At 35.6% G+C, this 19,137-nt stretch overlaps 1 protein-coding gene across 6 annotated transcripts in view; it reads right to left on the bottom strand.

The window, feature by feature from the left end:
• Nucleotides 1-18,806, bottom strand: part of FXR1 (FMR1 autosomal homolog 1) — a 56,707-nt gene extending 37,901 nt beyond the window's left edge. For all 6 annotated transcript variants that reach the window (XM_006210644.4, XM_015244713.3, XM_015244714.3 and 3 more), the window contains exons 1-3: nt 18,588-18,806; nt 3,365-3,417; nt 1,811-1,904 (exon numbers count right to left, since the gene is read on the bottom strand). In XM_006210644.4, coding sequence (XP_006210706.2) covers nt 1,811-1,904; nt 3,365-3,417; nt 18,588-18,638 — 198 coding nt within the window. In that variant the 5' untranslated portion in view covers nt 18,639-18,806. The remainder of the gene's footprint in view (nt 1-1,810; nt 1,905-3,364; nt 3,418-18,587) is intronic.
• Nucleotides 18,807-19,137: the final 331 nt, after the last annotated feature.

Genomic DNA, 19,137 nt, shown 5'->3' with positions numbered 1-19,137 from the left:
TCCTCTAATCTGAACCTTTAACTACTAGTAACTGTCTGAACAATTATTAAAAGTATGAAAAGCACTACTCTCAGAATTGACCACCATACATTTCTAATTCTAGCATTTTCAAAACTAAGTCATTCCTTGCCTGATCTGACTCATCATAATTCCAGAAGAAAAAACTTTCTAAAATGGAAATAAACTTTAAAAAATGAAAACAAATCAAGCTCTTTTATCCATCCTCACAGTAAGATGTTGATTAGAAAGGGATATAATATTAAGAAAAACATTATCACTGGAGTCTAAAGCCCAAGTGAATATGGAACAGTAATCAGCAGCATCACTGCTACAATTCATAGCACCCATCAAGTACCCCCAGTACTAATTAATTTTCAGTAGTCACTTTGCCGTATTATTTCCCCAAATCTTCCCGTTTCATCAGTGCCATTTCCCTCAAGGACACAAATACACAAAACACCTAGATTACAGTTAAAGGTCTCTTCACAAAAAAATTCTTAGTATCCATTTTTGGTGGAAGTCAACTATAAAAGAAAAAAGTAAACTTGAAAGCTATAATATTAGGGAGTGGGCTCATGGAGCCCTGACGCAATTAAGTTACAACATACTTTGATTTAGCAAAAGTAGAAGACTTCAATAAACTTAGAGCAGGTAATTAAAATCTAGGCAGGATTTTAATGTCATTTCAAGTTGTTAGGGGTTAAAGTCCTACAATTTGGTTTCCTAGCCTAACATCCACAATTAATGAGAACTCAAACAAAATGTAACGTTAAAGCAATAACGAAGAATAAAAGTGGCAGGTAACTAAATGAGTTCATCTACCAAGTACTCAGAACAGTGTCTGGCACAGAGTATGTACTGTTAGGTGTTTATAAAAATTTCATCACTAAAGATTCTCCTATGCCCCCAATTCTCCTACCCCAGCCTACATAAACTAGTACAAATGAGATTTAAAAATCTCTTTCAATATTACCAAGCCAACTCCTTATGAGAAATATATTTAGCACATTTGAGCTCCCTGGAGTTATCAATCTCTTGAAAATCAAAAATCAAATTTTCTATCTCCAACAAACTCATTATACTTCTGTTTGATAATTATCTCCAAGCTTCTTTTTACAAAACAGCAGGCGTTATTAATCAAAAATATTAACATATTGTAGACAGACATCCACGATCTACCAAGTGTGAAAAAAGCACAATACAAAGCAGGAGTGTAATTTTTATTTTTAAAAGGAGGAAGGAGAGCCTAGGGATAGATATGTAAATCAAGAAATGCGGTTTTTACCTCTGGGCAGTGATTTTTGGTTTTTCCTTTTTGTTTTTCCTTTCAAATTTTTCTGAAAATTCCCAGAATTGTCAACAAGGCAATACACTAGTTACAATATTTCATGTTGTTACAAATGAACTATATTATTGATCACTACAATAAATAACTATTTTTACAAAGATACTGAGGAAAAAGACAAAATTAGCAAAAAGAAGAAAAATAATGACCAACGTATATAGTTCTCTGCCAGATACTGTGCAAAGTAACTCAAATCCCTATCATATTCAACTCTCAAATTATTTTTGTTTTAGTAGTGAAGAAATCTGACAAGGGCTACAAAGCTAAAAATGGTAGAGCTGAGACATCTCAGTTCTGACTCCAAAACTCAAGCATTGCTACATGACACAGCCATTACCAATTAAAAAGAACAGAATAAAGGAGTTAGATTTATTCTCTCTCAACTAAACAGATTTTCCTACAAGAATATTTACTTAAAACAAAACAAAAATAGGCACACAAGAAAATAAACTTACAAATACATACCTCTACTTCATCTCCTTCACTAATTTCTTTTTTTATATCAGGTGGTGGTGGTAATCTAACTTCATTAAATGGAACCTGGCGTTCTGGTTGCCAACTAAAGGATTAGAAAATGAATTACCAATGTTAAAATATATTATTCTAATAGCACGTAACATGAAAGCTATATAGTCTGTAGTTAGTGCTGTATATTTTTCAAAGCAATCATTTAGCTTTCCCAAAAGAAAATCAACCTCCATATTAAATCTTTCTCCCAATAATTAGTTTGTTTAGGTCGAACAGACTGTATTACTTGATGAAGTTAACATCACTGATGATAATTATGTAATACCTTCCAAATTACTCACCCTAAGGTAACAGTACATACATTATTCTGCAAATGAAACGGGCTAAGTTCACAGTAATGATTGAGATTCAAAATAATGTCACTTCTACACTGCTGCAATGGGATCAACTTACTGCAAACACTTTTACAACTTTACAAACTGTCAAAGGAACACAATTTCAGAGATTATAAAACAACATAAATTGCTTAATTCCTTTCTGGTGTACATGTTCACAGAAATATAGAAAACTACTCAATTATTTTAAACAGTTGATTTATAAAATATTTCATTTTCTTACACAGAATTTATCTTTTCTACAATGAACACATAACACATACATTATAATTAAAACTTATAAAAAGCTTACTTTTAATCTTCGTAGCAAATATGAATGTATTAAAGCTACTTATTTAGCTGTTGTTTTATTTGTATTTTATACGGTTAAGTTGATAAAGTTAAAATTCTTCCCTACTTTAAGTCCTAAAAGGTCATTTATATGCCTGGGAGGTACCTCAGCACGTAAAATATTCCTACAGCTTCTATGTGCCAATGTTGGGCAAAATGCTAGACAAGTAAAATACATGAGTGCTTTTTCTTTTCATCTTTACTGTCTAAATGGCACCTGCTCAAATACAGAAATCTTCTCAACATTTGTTTCTACATGAAACAGCTGTTGGGCATATTTCTTTTCAGGCAGCTCCAGAAGTAACTTAAAAGCAAAAAGTTGACCAGTTCTTTTCTGACCTTCAATTATACAGTACTCCTTCATAATGCTTCCTATCCAAGTCTTTCACATTTTTACCTAACCTTTACAATATCTGTAAAATTAATAAGCAAGCAGTTAAAGGCAGACTAATACTTATTCTATCAGTAGTCACTTGGAAAGACTTCTAACAACATCGTTTCAAAATTCTGGGTTTTTAAGAATTAAGCATATGATATAAATCCCATTTATGCCATCTATCTTTGCAAAAACCACTTACTAATTCATGTCCACATGTGATCTGACAAAGAAAAGAGTCATGGAAAAAGAGACAGGTGAATTGTGGGCAGAAAAACAGGTGAAATTACCAAAACTAAAATTGCATAAACTCTTAAAATGATCAAACCATCAAAGAGTCTCACCCAAAAGCCAACTCATTTTCCACTGGCAATAGGAACAGTCAAAAACCAAAGTTTTTGCACTACCAATCTTTAAAATTAAGATCTCTATCAATAAAAAATAACTTACTTGTTCTCAAAAACAACTGTGAGGGAGTCTTCATGAACATCTTTGATAAATCCCTGTAAAAAAAATTAGAAGATACCAATACTCAATTAAATGTTACGTTAACTCTAAAAGGCTATATTAGAGATACAAAGACAACATGGACTGATAACAAACCAGATCTTGGAATTAGCTCATCTAGGTTTGATTTCCATCTCCATCATTTGTGAGATGTATGACCCTGGAAGTTACTTAACCTCAGTTCACATAATATCACCTACTTCAGAATTAGGAAAAACAAATGCACATCTCTGAAACATCACAGGTATTAGTCAAGACTCAAACTGGGTGAGGTAGTATTTAGTACTTGGACTAAGAGTTCAGGCTGCCAGGATTAACATCCCAGGCTGTATCACTTACGTATTATTGAGCATAGCTTTAACCTAACAGTTCATTACTATTTCCTACCTCATGGAATTATAAAAATTAAGTAAAATAATTAATGTTTACCAGTGTTATAAATATTAAATTATAGCTCACCTTTAATAAAAGGCATGTCTACATTTTGAATACTAACCTTACCTTTAAATTATACATTTTTCCTACCAACTTCTCTTTCTCCTTAGCTTAATAAAAACTGAGCCATGAGTATACTGCCTCAAAAACATTTTGGAATGAATATGGATTCTCAATAAAAATCAGTGGTCATTTTCTAGCCCTAACATTAATTTTGAATCTAGTCTTTTTATTCTATCTTCATTTGATTAATACAGCTGAAAGGAACCATAAGATCTGACGTATTCAAGGAGGAGCAAATGACTTGGATGTAGAATACAGTCATCCCTCAGTATCCACAGAAGACTGGTTCCAGGACTCTCAATACCCTCTCTCACTCCCAGCAGACACCAAAATCCAAGGATGCTCAAGTCCCTTATATAAAATGGTGTGGTACAGCTGACCCTCCATATCCATGGGGTTCAACCCACAGTTGGCTGAATCTGCAAATGTGGATACCAAGGACCAACTGTAATTGTTGTTCAAGTCCTTGCTCCATCACTATGTAATCTTGGGCAAGCAGTCCTTGCACTTCTGTGATCACAACTGGCATCAAATGACACTGTACATTACTGTCAATCAGAACTGCAAAGTTCTCAACCTTAGTCAAATGCTTACAAACTGAACCACTAGGTACTTAGTAAATACGTTTCTAAAACAACTATCAGACTAGACTTTCATAATGTGCACTAAAAACTAGCTAAATAGACACACATATTTGCAGTACCTGGTTAAAACATGATAAAAATAAATACATCTATTTACTTCATCTCCTCCCAAAAGTCTATTAACTACTACTAAAAGAATTTTAAGGCATAACCCTACAAGGGGGAAAAAAAAAAACAACAAAGAGGAAAAACTTACAGTAAAATTTGGGAAATTTACAAAGCAGAAAAGGAGTAACAGTAATTTAAAAAGCAGCAATTACCAACATATAAATGCTTACTGCGTGTCAGACATTATTTTAAGCAAATCAGCAAACCAAAGACTATAAAACAAATTTGTGGTGGGAAAACCATAAAGCAAGCAGATTGGCACTATCATCCTAGAGAATCTTTGGAACTGAAGATACAAAGTCTTGGAGAGAAGGTAACAGACGGGGCTGAAAATAAAATCATTTTATTTTCTTTAATAATGTAGGATCACCAATCATACAGTATATAACTCATAAATCCAATTTCCCAGCACCCTCCTCCCACATTTGTTACTCAATTGTATGATTCTGTAATTTGACCTTGCTCTCTCTCCAGCTCCAAATGCTTGTTACCGATTTATTTGTGTGCTACCAGATATTTCAATGCAAATATCCTAGTGTACGGCCTAACCCTAAAGACACCTTCCTTTCAAGAGTGCTACAGTAGCTCTTGCCTTTTATTTCTGAAGACATTTTTTGTTCCTTTCTCCTCTCAAAGCTTAAAATTAAGAGCTACCACACTGTTTAAGCGCTGATAATCTGATACTGCTGTAAGAATGACTTCCTGGCCAGCTTCTCTATTTCTACTAGTGCATGTAATTTCAGCAATCATTTTGGTCACTTTCATAGTTATGTCACCAGTAAATCTATCTGTATTATACTCGTGCCATTTCTAAGGAATATTTCATAAACTGAGATTTACCAAGTTCATAAATATTAAGAGTAAAACATCTATTCATCAGAGGTTAGTCATATTAAAACTTTCACTAACATTCTTCTAGTCCTTCACAAACAACTTTCAGAGTTTGGGCTGTTACATTAATTAATCTTTTTCATTTCTGTGTAACTTGCACCATGGATAAGTTCATATCAGAGCTCCAAGTCACTGGGAGAGTCCACTCTTTGTTATAATAAAAATCTTTTTTTCTATCTAAAAATCAGTGTTTATATCTCTCCCCACTTCTACTTTACTTCCACCACAAAAATCAGCATCAGCTTTGTTTGGGTGCACACTTTTAAAAAAAAATACAGCTCTGGAACCTACTCATATTGCTAATATCGTTCAGGCATGAGACTGAATAAAGTAAAAACCTGACACCCAGTCCTTTAAGTATACTTGAACTGTAGTGAACAATTAGAAGACATCCCCAAACTCTAGATTCTAGGGGTAAGGGACTTCTGATGGCTAGATCTCTATAAAATTTGAATCCATTTGATGCAGGACACAGTCAACACTTTTCCAGTCACTAGAGTGATTGTAGTTCCCTATATAGTAAAGAGATGCAAAATGGCAGAGTTAGGTCTTTACCAAAGTATGTGAGGGCCAGGGAGACATCCAATAACAATGGCAAGCATTTGCCTGCACAAGGATAAGGGGGCTTTATGACTTTAAGTGTCCGTAACTTATGCCCTGTTAGTCCAACCTTTGGGTATCTTCCTATTCACACTCATCTAGCCCAGAACCCATATTTCTCAAAAGAAATCCTTTGATATTTTTCTCCCTCCCATACATATGCAAACATGGAAGATTCCAAGCCATCATAAAATGGCCCTTTAATTTGTTCATTAACACGGTCTGATACATACTTATGTTTCAAACTCTTAACTGTAATTTAAAATAATGATTGATAGGTAACAAGGCACTTTAACATACATAAAGTGCAATCAAAATATCTTAGAATGCTATCCCTGACAAAGTAACAAATAGAGCATCATATAGTAAAAGTCCAGGAATGCCATAAATCATCTATAAATTAGGAGTAAGGGAGGGGATGGAGGGAATAGCAGGAATCCCTAAGCACTGGAAGCACCATTTGAAGAACTGTTTTCTCAAAATCAACCTAGCCTAAACATAAAAACTTTAAAAAGACACTCTAAGGTTCAGTAATGTGCCAAGTTAACCAATAATCAAGTAGCTAAAAATAAGAAGCTAGAAAATAAAACAGACAAAAAATATTCTACTAACAACAGCCATCAACAAATAAAGTCCTAGAAATGCCCTCAATAACAACACACACACACACAAAATGTGCAGGACCTATGTGCAGAAATCTCTGAAACCTGACTAATGAATATAAATAGAATATTTAGGAAAATGTAAACATCCATCACATTCTTAGGTCTTGATACTGTAAAAATTTCAAAATGCCTCTAAATGAGATCCCACTGAAATATTAAGGGAGTATGTAATTCTGTTGGGGGAATAAGGAATAACCTTAATAAAATTAAACCAAAGTCTATTTTGAAAACAAGGCACTCAAAAAGGAAATTTTTAAATGGGGGTAGCAGATAAGAAAACATTATCCATACCAAATACTAAAAAGTTTATTTTAAAGCTACAATAATCAAGACAAAAAAGGCATTTTAATAGAACATAGATCCTAAAAATAGGTCTAAATCTTTTAAGAAATTACAAACGGGGAAAAATGATTATTTTTAAATGGTACTGGAACATTTAGATAATTATTTGGAAAAACAGAAATTGATGTCTTCACCAACAATAAAACCAATGGATCAAAGCTCCAGGAGAAAGTATAAGTAAATTATTTATAACCTCAGATTAAAGAAGGCTTCTCTAACCAAAAATCAAAACCCAAAAGCCACAAACCAAAAGTTTGATAAATTTATACTACCTAAAAGCCAAATATGATCAGTACATGGTGTTACATACCAAAAAAGAAAAGGGAAAGAAAAGGTAAATGGGAGAGAGGGAACAACACACAACAGAATTGAATTCTCAATTTATAATATTCTCAGGTGAGTTTGGAAAGGCAGCTATCTTGTCCAAAACATGGACTGAGGTTAAATAAACTAAAATTCTTATGTTTGAAATACTGATCAATTTATCAGAGCCTTTGCTTGAGCGGTAACTTAGAAATCTACAGATGCATGAATTCCTTTGAAAACATGCCCACTAAACTTAGTAAGAATGTTATCATCCTACTCTAAAAAAAAATTCCTCTGACTGTAAAGTATCATTTCAAATTTACCTCTACTTTAGATTTTTCAGAAAACCACTAATGACCTGTTATTGCAATTCACTACCACACCAAATTTATATTCCTTATAAAGAGGGAAATAGAAACTTAAATCCTTAATACTCAGCAAACTACTACCAGAAGTCAGACAGCTTGAATCCTCAAAGTTAGGTTTAAAGTGGAAGAACAGATCCAAACACTCGAGACTTACACCCTAAACTAACTCTTAAGCTTCAAAATTCCTGTTGGAAGAGTTTGCTGACTGCCAACAGACTGAGCAAAAAAAAAGGCCATCAAGAAACAGAACAATCTTCCTAATTAGAGGGTAGATTTTTAAAAACTGTAATGTCAAGTTGTAAAAGCAAGGATTCATCAGGAATCAAAACCTCTAGTTCACATTTATCCTTTTAAGTAAAAACCAGAAAGTTCTCACACTCACATTACTGCCTCCTTCAAACCTGATCAAGTATTCTTACATAATTTAAGATCCATTCTAGCTTTAATACTTCTATCAAAGTTTTTGTTTTTATAAGTCTTCTCAAGACCACTGGAGTAAAATTTAAAGATTTTTTAAAATATTTATTTGGCAGAACTAACAACTACATTTTAGATGCCTTTTCCAATATGTTAAGGCATTACAGTCCATAGCTTAATTACTGAAGCAAACTTGTGATAAAACACTGTATTTCTAAAATTAAACTGATTAAAATAAATTTAATATATAACTTATTAGACATTGGGATCAATTTGTTCTATCCTGTAGGGCCTTTCCTCTGACTCGGTAAATGCTCCATTTTCCCCAACTCCATCAGTTAAATTTTACTGCTGTGGATAAATGATGAGAAAAATATGACCCAGGAGAAAGGAAAAGTTAATAGTACAATTTATGCAAAATGCACCTCAGGTTTTTGCTTTTCAAGAACTGGCAAAATGATCACTTGTTATTCTTTGACCAATTATCCAGTTTATTGAGATTCATTCTCTAGCCCCAGTCTACCTTCCCAGCCCATCAATTCTAACAATTTAACATCCCTGAAATGAGGGATGCTTCTTACAACTGAACAGCCAATAGCTGAATGGCAGTCAGGATATAAACGTCATTATTAAGCATGCTCAAACTTGGTTTGCTTGAAATTTTCTGTGGTACTTGACTGCAAACCCTTTGATAGTTTACTCAGCAAACCAATGAAGTATCATTTTAGGAAGGACTAAGGTTTCTTACCAGAAGGTTGTTCTGTTGACACCTTCTGATAAAATCAAGAAAGCACCAGCATCAAAACTTGCAGAGTGGCTGAAAATTCTTGGAAGAAAATCCTAGAGATAATAGAGGAGAGCTCTTTTAAAGTATGCTTGCAACATCAATGCTCTCCATGGCACTAAGGAAGATATTCTAAGAAGAAACACAAGCATCTGAATGTGAAGATGTTCTAACCAATTCATTTTGCTTTTATTTTCCATTTTATGTATGGGTTTAAAGATAATCTTTCAACAAGTACGTTACAAGAATTCTAAAAGATAAAGCTATCAGTTATAAATTAACTGGCAACATTTCTTCTTTCTTAGTGCCCCTTAACAGCTGATGTGCTTCTAGATACAATGAAATCATATCGATCTTTCACTAATTTCCCAAATCTACAAAAGAAAAAATAACCTGTTCCCTGGATTCTAAAACCCAACTTTCAACTATATAGACATCCCTACCCATCGCTTACTTTATACCTCAAATCAGTATGTTAACAGTGAGAATCATCTACTATCCAGCTTTTGCACTCTACATATGTATGATCCATTTTACAGGATTAAAAAGAGAAAAGTGAATACAGCAAACTATTAGCTACGGTTCGAAGAGAATAGAGCTCAATCACTAAGGCACTGTGTAGTGAACTTCTAGACTGCATCTAGAATCATACTAGTTATGCACAATCCTTGGAAGAATTGAGAAAATGGTGTTTCTGTATCATTTAAGTAGATAAGAAACTCTATTAGGTTTACAAACCTGACTTAGGGGCTCCCAGATCCAGGTGGTCATCTTTACCTAAGCAATTTTAAATATGAGTCTCAATTTACAAACTGAAGGAGTTGAAACTTCCTAAACTAAGGTAAGGTATTCCTAGGCACCCAAAGTTGTGCCAGAAGTAAAGCTACTCCTCTCCCCAAAAATATACCATAATCTTCCTGGAGCTTTTATATCAAGCAACTTAACAATAAAACAATCATGTCATGTTTCTGGATGGTGCATACAGTTAACAGTTACAGAAAGAACTCCCTATTAAGGAAATGAAAAAAACTATGGTATACTGGTTTCACTGTTAAAACTGGTCTCAGATCCACTACTATGTGGTAGGTCAAACAACAGCAGGCTCAGAGCATTAAAGTAAAGAAAATAAGACTCTTAACTGGCTTTATTTGCCCAAAGCTAAGTCACAATGTCCTCCCTTCAAGGACTCTTTATGATCTTTGCAGAGAACCCCAGAGACTTTTTGGAACAATTCTCAGAAGGTTCTATCAACCCTGAATGGGACCGAGCTCTCCAAGATTCTGGACATCCTCCTCCTGTCTCAATCCTAGAAGTGAGGAATATCTGGTTAACGAGAACAAGTATCTAATTTCCCACATGCAAAACAAAAAAACACCTTGAAAACAGAGATTATTTAATACATGGTGCTAGCACAACTGCCTATGAATATTCAAAATAAGTCTTGATGTAGTAGACATGAAATAAATAAAACTCTATCAGAAAATTTTAAAAATTACATGTTAATCTGGACACAGGCTGTCTTAACCAGGACTGGAAACCCTGAGCCTTAACAGGTAAAAGAAAAGTTCAGTATGTAAAAAGTAGAACTTCTCTATGGTCAGAGATACTGGAAAGTTAACAGGTAATAGACAGGGAAAGGGCATTATAATAGAATCCTTAAAAAAAAAAAACTCAAAAAGTGAAATAGGACATCCCAAAAGGAAAAATAGGGAAACAATAGGCAGTTTATGGAAAAGCAAACCCAAATGGCCAAACATTAAAATTCACAAGTGGGGATTTGCAAATCAACGTTGCAAAGAGATAACCTTTCACATCCAAAGGACTAGCAAAAATCAAAGATTATAAAACCCATTTCTGGCAAGGATGTAAAGAAAAGAGTTGACATTCATCAGCAGAGAAAATAGGAAGTGTTAAACTTTTCGGAATGTAATCTGTTAACATTTATTAGAGTTAAAAAAAAAAATCCCTTCCAGTAAGCTGTCAAACTCTTTGAAACCTATCCAATGGAAAAACATACATGGAGTGGCAAACATCTGAAAACAAAGTGTCTATTAACTGGGGAATGGCTAGATTTCATAATTTTTACCAAGAAATAACCATTAAAAAATTATACTCCAAGACAATACAGCCAAGATGTAGATTATCTTATTTTTATAAAGCAGTACTGAAGAAAACCTACATTTGTACCTGAATGTGTACCTATGTACATTCTATGAGTATTAAGAAAAATCTGGTATGATGTATATATACTCAGCTATAAACAGGCTACCTGAAATGGAGTGTGGATAAGAGATCAAGTGAAAGGAAGCCAAGGGGAAAAAAAAGGAAAAAAATTAACAATAGAGTAAATTTGTATATGCTTATAAATATATATAAAATTAAATAAATGTATATTTTTAAAGAGTTGATATATATCTTTAATGCTTTGTCAACCAGCACTTTTCCATATAGCATACACTACCCAATCTTTTCCAACTCTAGTGATCTCAAATCTACATTCTAAGTAACAAACTTGTTTGATGTTTACAACACCTAAAAGATCTGAGTTGCAATTTGATTCCAGTAATAAACACAAACATTCAGGACTGCTACTTCAATCAAAAACTAACTTCAAACAATACACTTTTTTAAAAGGACCTACACCTATAAATGGAAATCATTTCAAATCAATGGACACATATTCTACAAATAAAGTCCACAGATTTACTAATTACATTATTCATTACCAAAATAATTGCATCATTCTGAAATAAGTTCTATTAAGGAAAAAAAGCTATTCAAGGCAAGCCTTCAGCATCCATTACTACTGAAAATTCACCTTTTCTGAATAAAAAAATGACAATGAGAATGTGAGGATTTCATAAGAATACATGAATACATTATGCTTGCATAATAGTAATGTTCTTGGCTCATTAATTTCACAAGTTTATAATATCCAACAGTTCTTGAAATGGAGTGACTCAGATTTCAAATGGCCACACAAAACTATAATGATTTTCCTGTTACAAAGAGTTTAAGTTCCTTATAGTTTATGTATGCATAAAGTTCTGGGACAATATCTGAACTCAACGAAGATCAACACATAACCCATTAAAAAAATTCAAGTTCAGTCTGAAACAAAATCAGAAAAGATGAAGTTTGTACATGTGCGGTTATATAAAGATTAACAACAAATCAAAGAATGTCCAGAAACCAAGAATGATTGATTCGTTTGTTCATTCAACAAATATGTACTGAAGACCTACTATACTAAATACACACAGAGTCAGGAAAGACTAAGGAAAACTTAGACTTGAAAATAACCTGGGAGACTACTAAAAGCAAAAAGCTATGAAGCAAGAAAGAATTTTAACAATGATTGGCCAAAATAAGAAAGGCACAGAGACAGAAGTCTGAAAGTTGAGATTCCTGATGCTGAAGAAATCTTGACAGGGAAATGTCATGTTCCTTTGCCAACAATAACTATAAATTTCATAGTTATTAATGAGGAGACCTCTACTCATGCTCCCAAAAAAGCTAAGCAAAAAATGCTTAGAGTACAGGACACAAGTTACAACAACTGATATTTAACTGAGATTTAATTTTGGTTCAGTCTTCCCACGGCTTACAGCTTCTTTAATGTAAAGAAAAATAAACTGAAGAGACTGCTGTATGTGCAAATATCCATGTTCAGATTAACAAAAGCAACGCTTTGCATAGCTTAATCTTGTTTCACTCAAGCTATTCTTTATGAGGATTCAGTCCTAGAAGATTTAGTCCTAGAAAATTCAATAGAAGCATCACAACAGAATTTATTACTATTAGCTAAAAAATCTGCCAAAGAATTTTCTAAAACCTTTTGATACTATTGAGCCAATGTTACCAAGATGTGACACATCTTAAGAAAATTTGAGTTGCAAGTTTCACATATATACCTATATAAAAAAGCATTTCAAATATTTCCCAGAATACCATACACAACCAACAATATAAACTGATGGTATAAATCATAACTATCCAGCACAAATTATAATTTGATCCACATAGCTAGTTTTAAAAGTTCTAGGTGTATTAAAATACATAAAAAGTAACAGGTGGAGTTAATTTTAATAATTTTAATCATATGTATCCAAAATATTATTTCAACATGTAATCACTATTTTAAAATTATGGAGTCTTACATTCCTTTCTTTGAAAAACAGCATGTCTTTGAAATCTAGCATGACTTTTACAATTAAAGCACATCTCAATTCAGACTAGCACATTTCAGTCCCATGGCTTAGTGGCTCAACATAGAAAAGATTTTTGTAAAGGGAAGACAGCTCAAATCATTTCTAGAGGAATCCTCCCAATTCAGTTCTCTTGACTTCCGCTGTATTAATCAGTAATAATTTATAAGTAATGATCATTTATAAGCCATATATTTATACTTGAAAAAAAAATCACATAATGGTTAAAGAGATCAGGTGCTCTGGAGCCTGAAAGATCAGTCTGAATGTTGAATCAGCCTATTTTATGGACCTAGATTCCCTTAGCCTCAGTTTCCTCAGCTGATTGTAACTCTTTCACTGTGATTGAGAGGTCTTAATAAAATAAACTGATGTAAAGTACTTTCACATAATCTGATACTCCTGAGTGCTCAATAAATAACAGCTGTTGTTAGAGCGGAATGGGACTTCAGTGAAGTAACCTAGCAGATTCCACTTGATACACTGTCTTTTAAGAGAAAACCCAGAGCCTCACACTGCAGATGAAAAACCCAAGGTCTCACAAGTAGTTAGTACAATCATAGAACACATACTGCTCTTCCCACAACAAAAAAAGCAAGTTTGCTGCATCCTTCATCATGGTAGAGAATGCACTTCTTGAGTTACCCAGTCAAGTGTCTGCCTTATCTCCCTATCTAAAGCATAATCTTAACTACTTACTACCCTGAGATTTCCTTTGGAGAACCTCTGATGCTATGCTAAACTTATACAACTGGAAGTTGAGAAGCCCTAGAGCTAAATCTCATTTCAGTACAATATAATTGGGACAACTTACTTAATTATTATTAGTTGCCTAATACGTAAAACGAGGATAAAAACACATACCTCACTGCAGTCCTTGAGAGAACAAAATTAGTTAACACATGTATAAGCCGCAATGAATATACAGTAAATAACAGGCACTCATACTAAATTATTATCTTAGTCACAGAAAGCACACAAATACCTGATGATATAGAAAATACACAGGGGCATAAAAATAAAAATGAGGGAAAAAAATGTTTTCTGTAAGCAAAGCCAAAGCTTTTACAATACATCCTAGATGAGACTGTTTTTCTTTTTTTCACTTTTCTGTTTTCAGGTTTTTCCTAATTACATATAGTTCTTGTAATACAAAACAAAACTTCACAGGAAAAATATTTAATTTCAATTTCTAAAAATTAAGTGGCCTTTTCAAATAAGTTAAATCTTAGTTCTTTTAATATTTATAAAAACTGCATTTTAAAACATGCACAAAAGTAGCTTCAAAATACCTGTAATTGTGTGCTTTTAACTTAATAGAGTGACCCTAGTATTAAGACAGCCACTATCTTTTCCTGAATTACTAATCTCCAGCAAGATATCAAAACATTCTGTACTAACGTTGAAAAGTCAGTAGTCTCAAAATACAACTCTTTCACTGTAACTCTGTAGGTCACCTTCATTAGTGATAACAAACCTACTGCAAAATTTAATTACTCTCAAATCTCATTTTAATATTAAGCTAAAGCTAAAAGGAAATTCTGGAAATATCGCAGTACTTTGAAATTTGATTTGCAAACAATTAGAGTCAAAAGAAGAAATCACAGAGTTCCAAAAGTAATTCTATTTTCTACAGAGGCTTGAAAATTCATTCAGCCATCTTAGAGATCACACATTTCCTTGGAACACCATGGAAACTTTCCTCTACAAGAGCCAGAAATTGAGTGACTTACTTTCAACTTCTAGTCAAAATTATATTCTGCCCACGACTATGCAAGTTGCAATGCTATTACAAAGCTTAATATCATATACATGAGTTAAAAAGCATTTTAATTATTCCAAATGGGCACGAGGCTTTTCTGGGGTTAATGGAAATGTTAAATAAGACTGTGGTAATTGTTACACAACTCTGTAAATACACTATTATAGAATGTAAAATCTATTGAAAAGCTAAAGGAAAAGGTGGGGGGCACCTTAAATGTCCAGTAGTATAAACCCTAAGATGCTACACTCCGGTAGAAAAGGCAAATTTTTATATAAAATTACATCCCCTATCATAGCATATTTCCCATTCTTCCCAATCCCCAGTTACATGGCTGCAAACAGGAGCATATCAAATTTTTTATCTTTAACAACCACAGATCCACTGTTAAGTAAAAAGAACAGGACGCAGGACAAAGTATTTAGTGTGCAACAGTCTGTAAATATTTTCGGGGGTTGGGGGGGAGACTATCCTATTTTTAGGTCAACTCTTCCGCTTTTCCCTGGTTCCAATTACTATGTGAAATGAAGTTTTAGTTCTACTAAAAATCTTAAATCAATGTCCATAGAGCAATGCCTCAGGCATGATGATACTGGCTACTAATTCCATGACTCTGAAATTCTTCAATGGCAATTCACATTTACAGCTGGGGGGGGGGGGGGATCAGAATTACCTGTATGTTTAAAACCACCACTGAAAAAATACACCGAAGTGTTAACAGCTGTTATCGCAAAGCAACTTGTTTTTTCCTGATAGTTTCCAAAATCCCCTCAATGACCATGTATTAATTTTTAAATAGAAAAAAAATTACTTAAAATGAAACTATCGCTACACCAAACAGAAGACGCCAAATTCTGAACTTTACACAGTATTCTCTATGATTCTACATTTAGGACATTCTGGAAAAGGTAAAACTATGGGGACAGAAACCACCACAGGTTCTGGGAGTGAGAGAAGCTGACTACAAAGGGGCATGATAGAAATTAAGGGAATGGTAGGACTATTCTATCACTTCATCGTGTTCGTGGTGGTTACATAAATGTCACCATTTATAAAAAGTTTACATAACCATGTCAAAAAACATATTTTACTACATGCAAATTAATTTTAAAAATTCATGGAGTTGAAATTAAAGTGTGCAATGAGCCAATTTTTTTCCAAGTGGATAGTTTCATGGGATAAAAAACATTGCAGACTACTGAACTACTTCAAACCCCTCACTTTACAAAAAAAGAAAATATGTCCAGGGAAATTTGTTCAGGATGTTATTATTACTAGATACATTTAAACCGAGGTACAGACCTAAAATTCCCACTTGTTTAATTTCAAATGCAGGGCTCCCTCCTCTTCATCATCCTCACTCTTCTAGAGTTCTGAAGATCATAGTTTCCACACATGTACAAGCGGATTATGGCAGGACATTAAATTCCAACTGTGTGTGCTTTTTCAGTACATACAAATGTGACTAGGGTCCTTCCCAACCTCTGCCAAAGAACCACATTACTTTATTTTGTTAGGTAAAAATGGGTAATGAAATCAAAGTCTAACAATTTGTATAGATAATAATCAACAATAAACACTTTAGAGTTTCAAAACTGATTCGACTACTGACAAAATAAAAGGAAAAAAAGAGACAGAAAAAGCAAAGTAAGATGGTAAACAATCTTCACTAAAACTTTCAAACAGACCACCTTATTACAGAATTTTATAAATTTAAAAAGTGTATTTACAGCACGTGATATAAAAATATATTTGAGTGAATAAAAAGAAATGTTTTATCTACCATCGACATGCTGAAAATAATTTGTTAAGGCATAGTAATCCTTTTCTACTTTTCAACAGATAACCAGGAAAAATGCCAGTATGCCAGGAAAAAATGCATACTTTCATTAAACAAGAATTGTATGGCCAAATAGCAAGAATTTGAAAATTTTTCATGGGGTGGGAAGATGTTTATGCAAAAATGAACCTTATCTACCCTTGAGAGGAAAGGTATGATAAGCCCATTCTTTGTGCATCATGCCACAACTGTATCTGCAGTTCAGAGAACTGCAACCATCAGGCTTAAGTTAATGAAGTATCTACTCTTGTCTGACACCAAGTTTTAAATCTAGACTGATAATATAAAATTTGTCACGCATTAAAAGACTCCTTTCTACCAGCCATTGTTTTTACTTTATGCTGACCACCTAAACAGATTTAAACTTGTAAAAAGCTTAGGGAGATCGTTTAGACGCCAACTGTGATTCCCCAGTACGCTATTACCACGTGACAGCTAAACCAATTCCACACAGCTCATTAGTAAACAAGGAAAGGCAAAAACAACGCTGAAAGTAAGAAATTACGACTACCTAATAAATTAAAATACTGTGGGGGATAAAAGGTACGCTAAAAAGAAACTCAGTGAGAATACATTCTGCGTACCAACAGTATTCCTGTTATTAGGAGACGGCCCTTAACAAAAATAGCCAGGACTCTCAAACATTTGAGATGCTGGCTTAGTGAGATTGACTGACAGACAACAGCTGGGGAGATTTTGTATTGATCTTGTAACACGGAAAGCACACTCTGGGAGAAAAGGAGAATTGGGAGAAAAGACCGTTATAATGGCAAAACTAAACTAAGGATTTCATTTTCATTTATATGACCCCTACATCAGAAGCCCCTACTGAATTCCTCTGCTCTCGAATTCCTCTCCCATGTGCCAGCCCCGATCCCATAGCAATGCATCTCCTTCCTCCCGCTGGAAACTAACAAAAACCTCGTGGGGGGGGGGGGGGCAAAAATCAACACCTCCTTCCAAACACACCAGGTAACTGATTAAAAACAAAAAACCTAGTCACCTCCCCACCTGTGTCTCCCTGATCCCGTTTCACGCTTTAATTCTTAAAGGCTAAAACTCTTCGCCGTTTCTTCCGTAATAGAGGGGCTAAGGCGCCGCCCAATTTCCCAGGCTGCAAAAAATATTTCTACTAGCCACATTTCAAGGGTTTCTGGTTTTCTGTCTTTGATCCTAACCCTTAATCCGGTATCCGCTTCCCTTTCAGACACTAAAGTTTATTAGCACAAAACCGTAGTACAAAGGTGAATTCTTAAGATTCCGCGACGCGCCCCCCAAGGGGGTGGGGAGGGGTCGGAGCAGCGAGCCGAGGCGCTCGCGCTCGGCACAGTCCGAGGGGCGGGGGAGCGGCTGTGACCACACAATCCCACTACCTCCTTTCACGACTCCCCCACCTCCCGGCGCTCAGGCCTGCTCCCGAGAAGCTCCCTGCGGCCCTGCAGCCACTCAGCTTCTCCTTACCGGCCCGCCAAGGGCCTCGCACCCAAGAAGAAGGTTCACGAGTAGAATAACTCAAGAGGTGTCCAACGTGTTGTTTCAAAACATAACGGAGCCGGGGCCCCCGAGACCGTTAAACCGCGGGTGGAGGGGGGAGAAGCGATGAACCCAGCGGCCTCGGGCTTTGGCCTGGCCGCCCTTCTCGACCCCAAAACTCAGTCTCCTGGACCACTGACCCTCCCCCAAACCTGCCCCAGCCGCCAGAAAACCCAACAAAGCGCCAAAAAGCTCCGTACCTTGTAGAAAGCCCCGTTGGAGCCGCGAACCTCCACCGTCAGCTCCGCCATGTTGGAACCGCAAAGGCCGCTGGGAAGAGATTCTAGAAACTTTCCAACCAGAGGGGAGGAGGGGGGAGGGGCGTGAAGGAGGCAGGGGGAGGGGCGGGGAAAACAGGGCGGGGACTGGGATCCCCCGCCCCACACCCCTGGGGTCTCACCGAGCCGCACTGACTCTCCCTGTGGGATCCCTCCGCCCTTTACATCACTCGCCCACGGCTCCGCCCGCCGCCGCCAACGCCCAGTTTGCCTCCCGACACAATCGCCCGACCTTTGCTGACCCGCCCCTACGTCCCCGCCTCCTAGTGCCCGCTGCTTGCCCGCCAGAGCGGGTCGGTCCCTCCAGCCGCCGGGGAGTGAACTGATCGGGCACCGCCTGTCCCGCGCATCTGTATTCCTCTGCTCTCGGGCATCTTGCCCTGAAACTTCCTTGAAACGCTAGTAGCCCTGGAGTAGCGTCCTCACCTCGAGAAGAGCAACTTTGGGGGCTCCAATTGTCCATTGGCACAAA

Source organism: Vicugna pacos, chromosome 1, assembly GCF_048564905.1.
Source record: "Vicugna pacos chromosome 1, VicPac4, whole genome shotgun sequence".
Classification (NCBI taxonomy): Eukaryota; Metazoa; Chordata; class Mammalia; order Artiodactyla; family Camelidae; genus Vicugna; species Vicugna pacos.
Note: the sequence above shows the minus strand (reverse complement) of the source record. Positions and strands in the feature narration are given on the sequence as shown.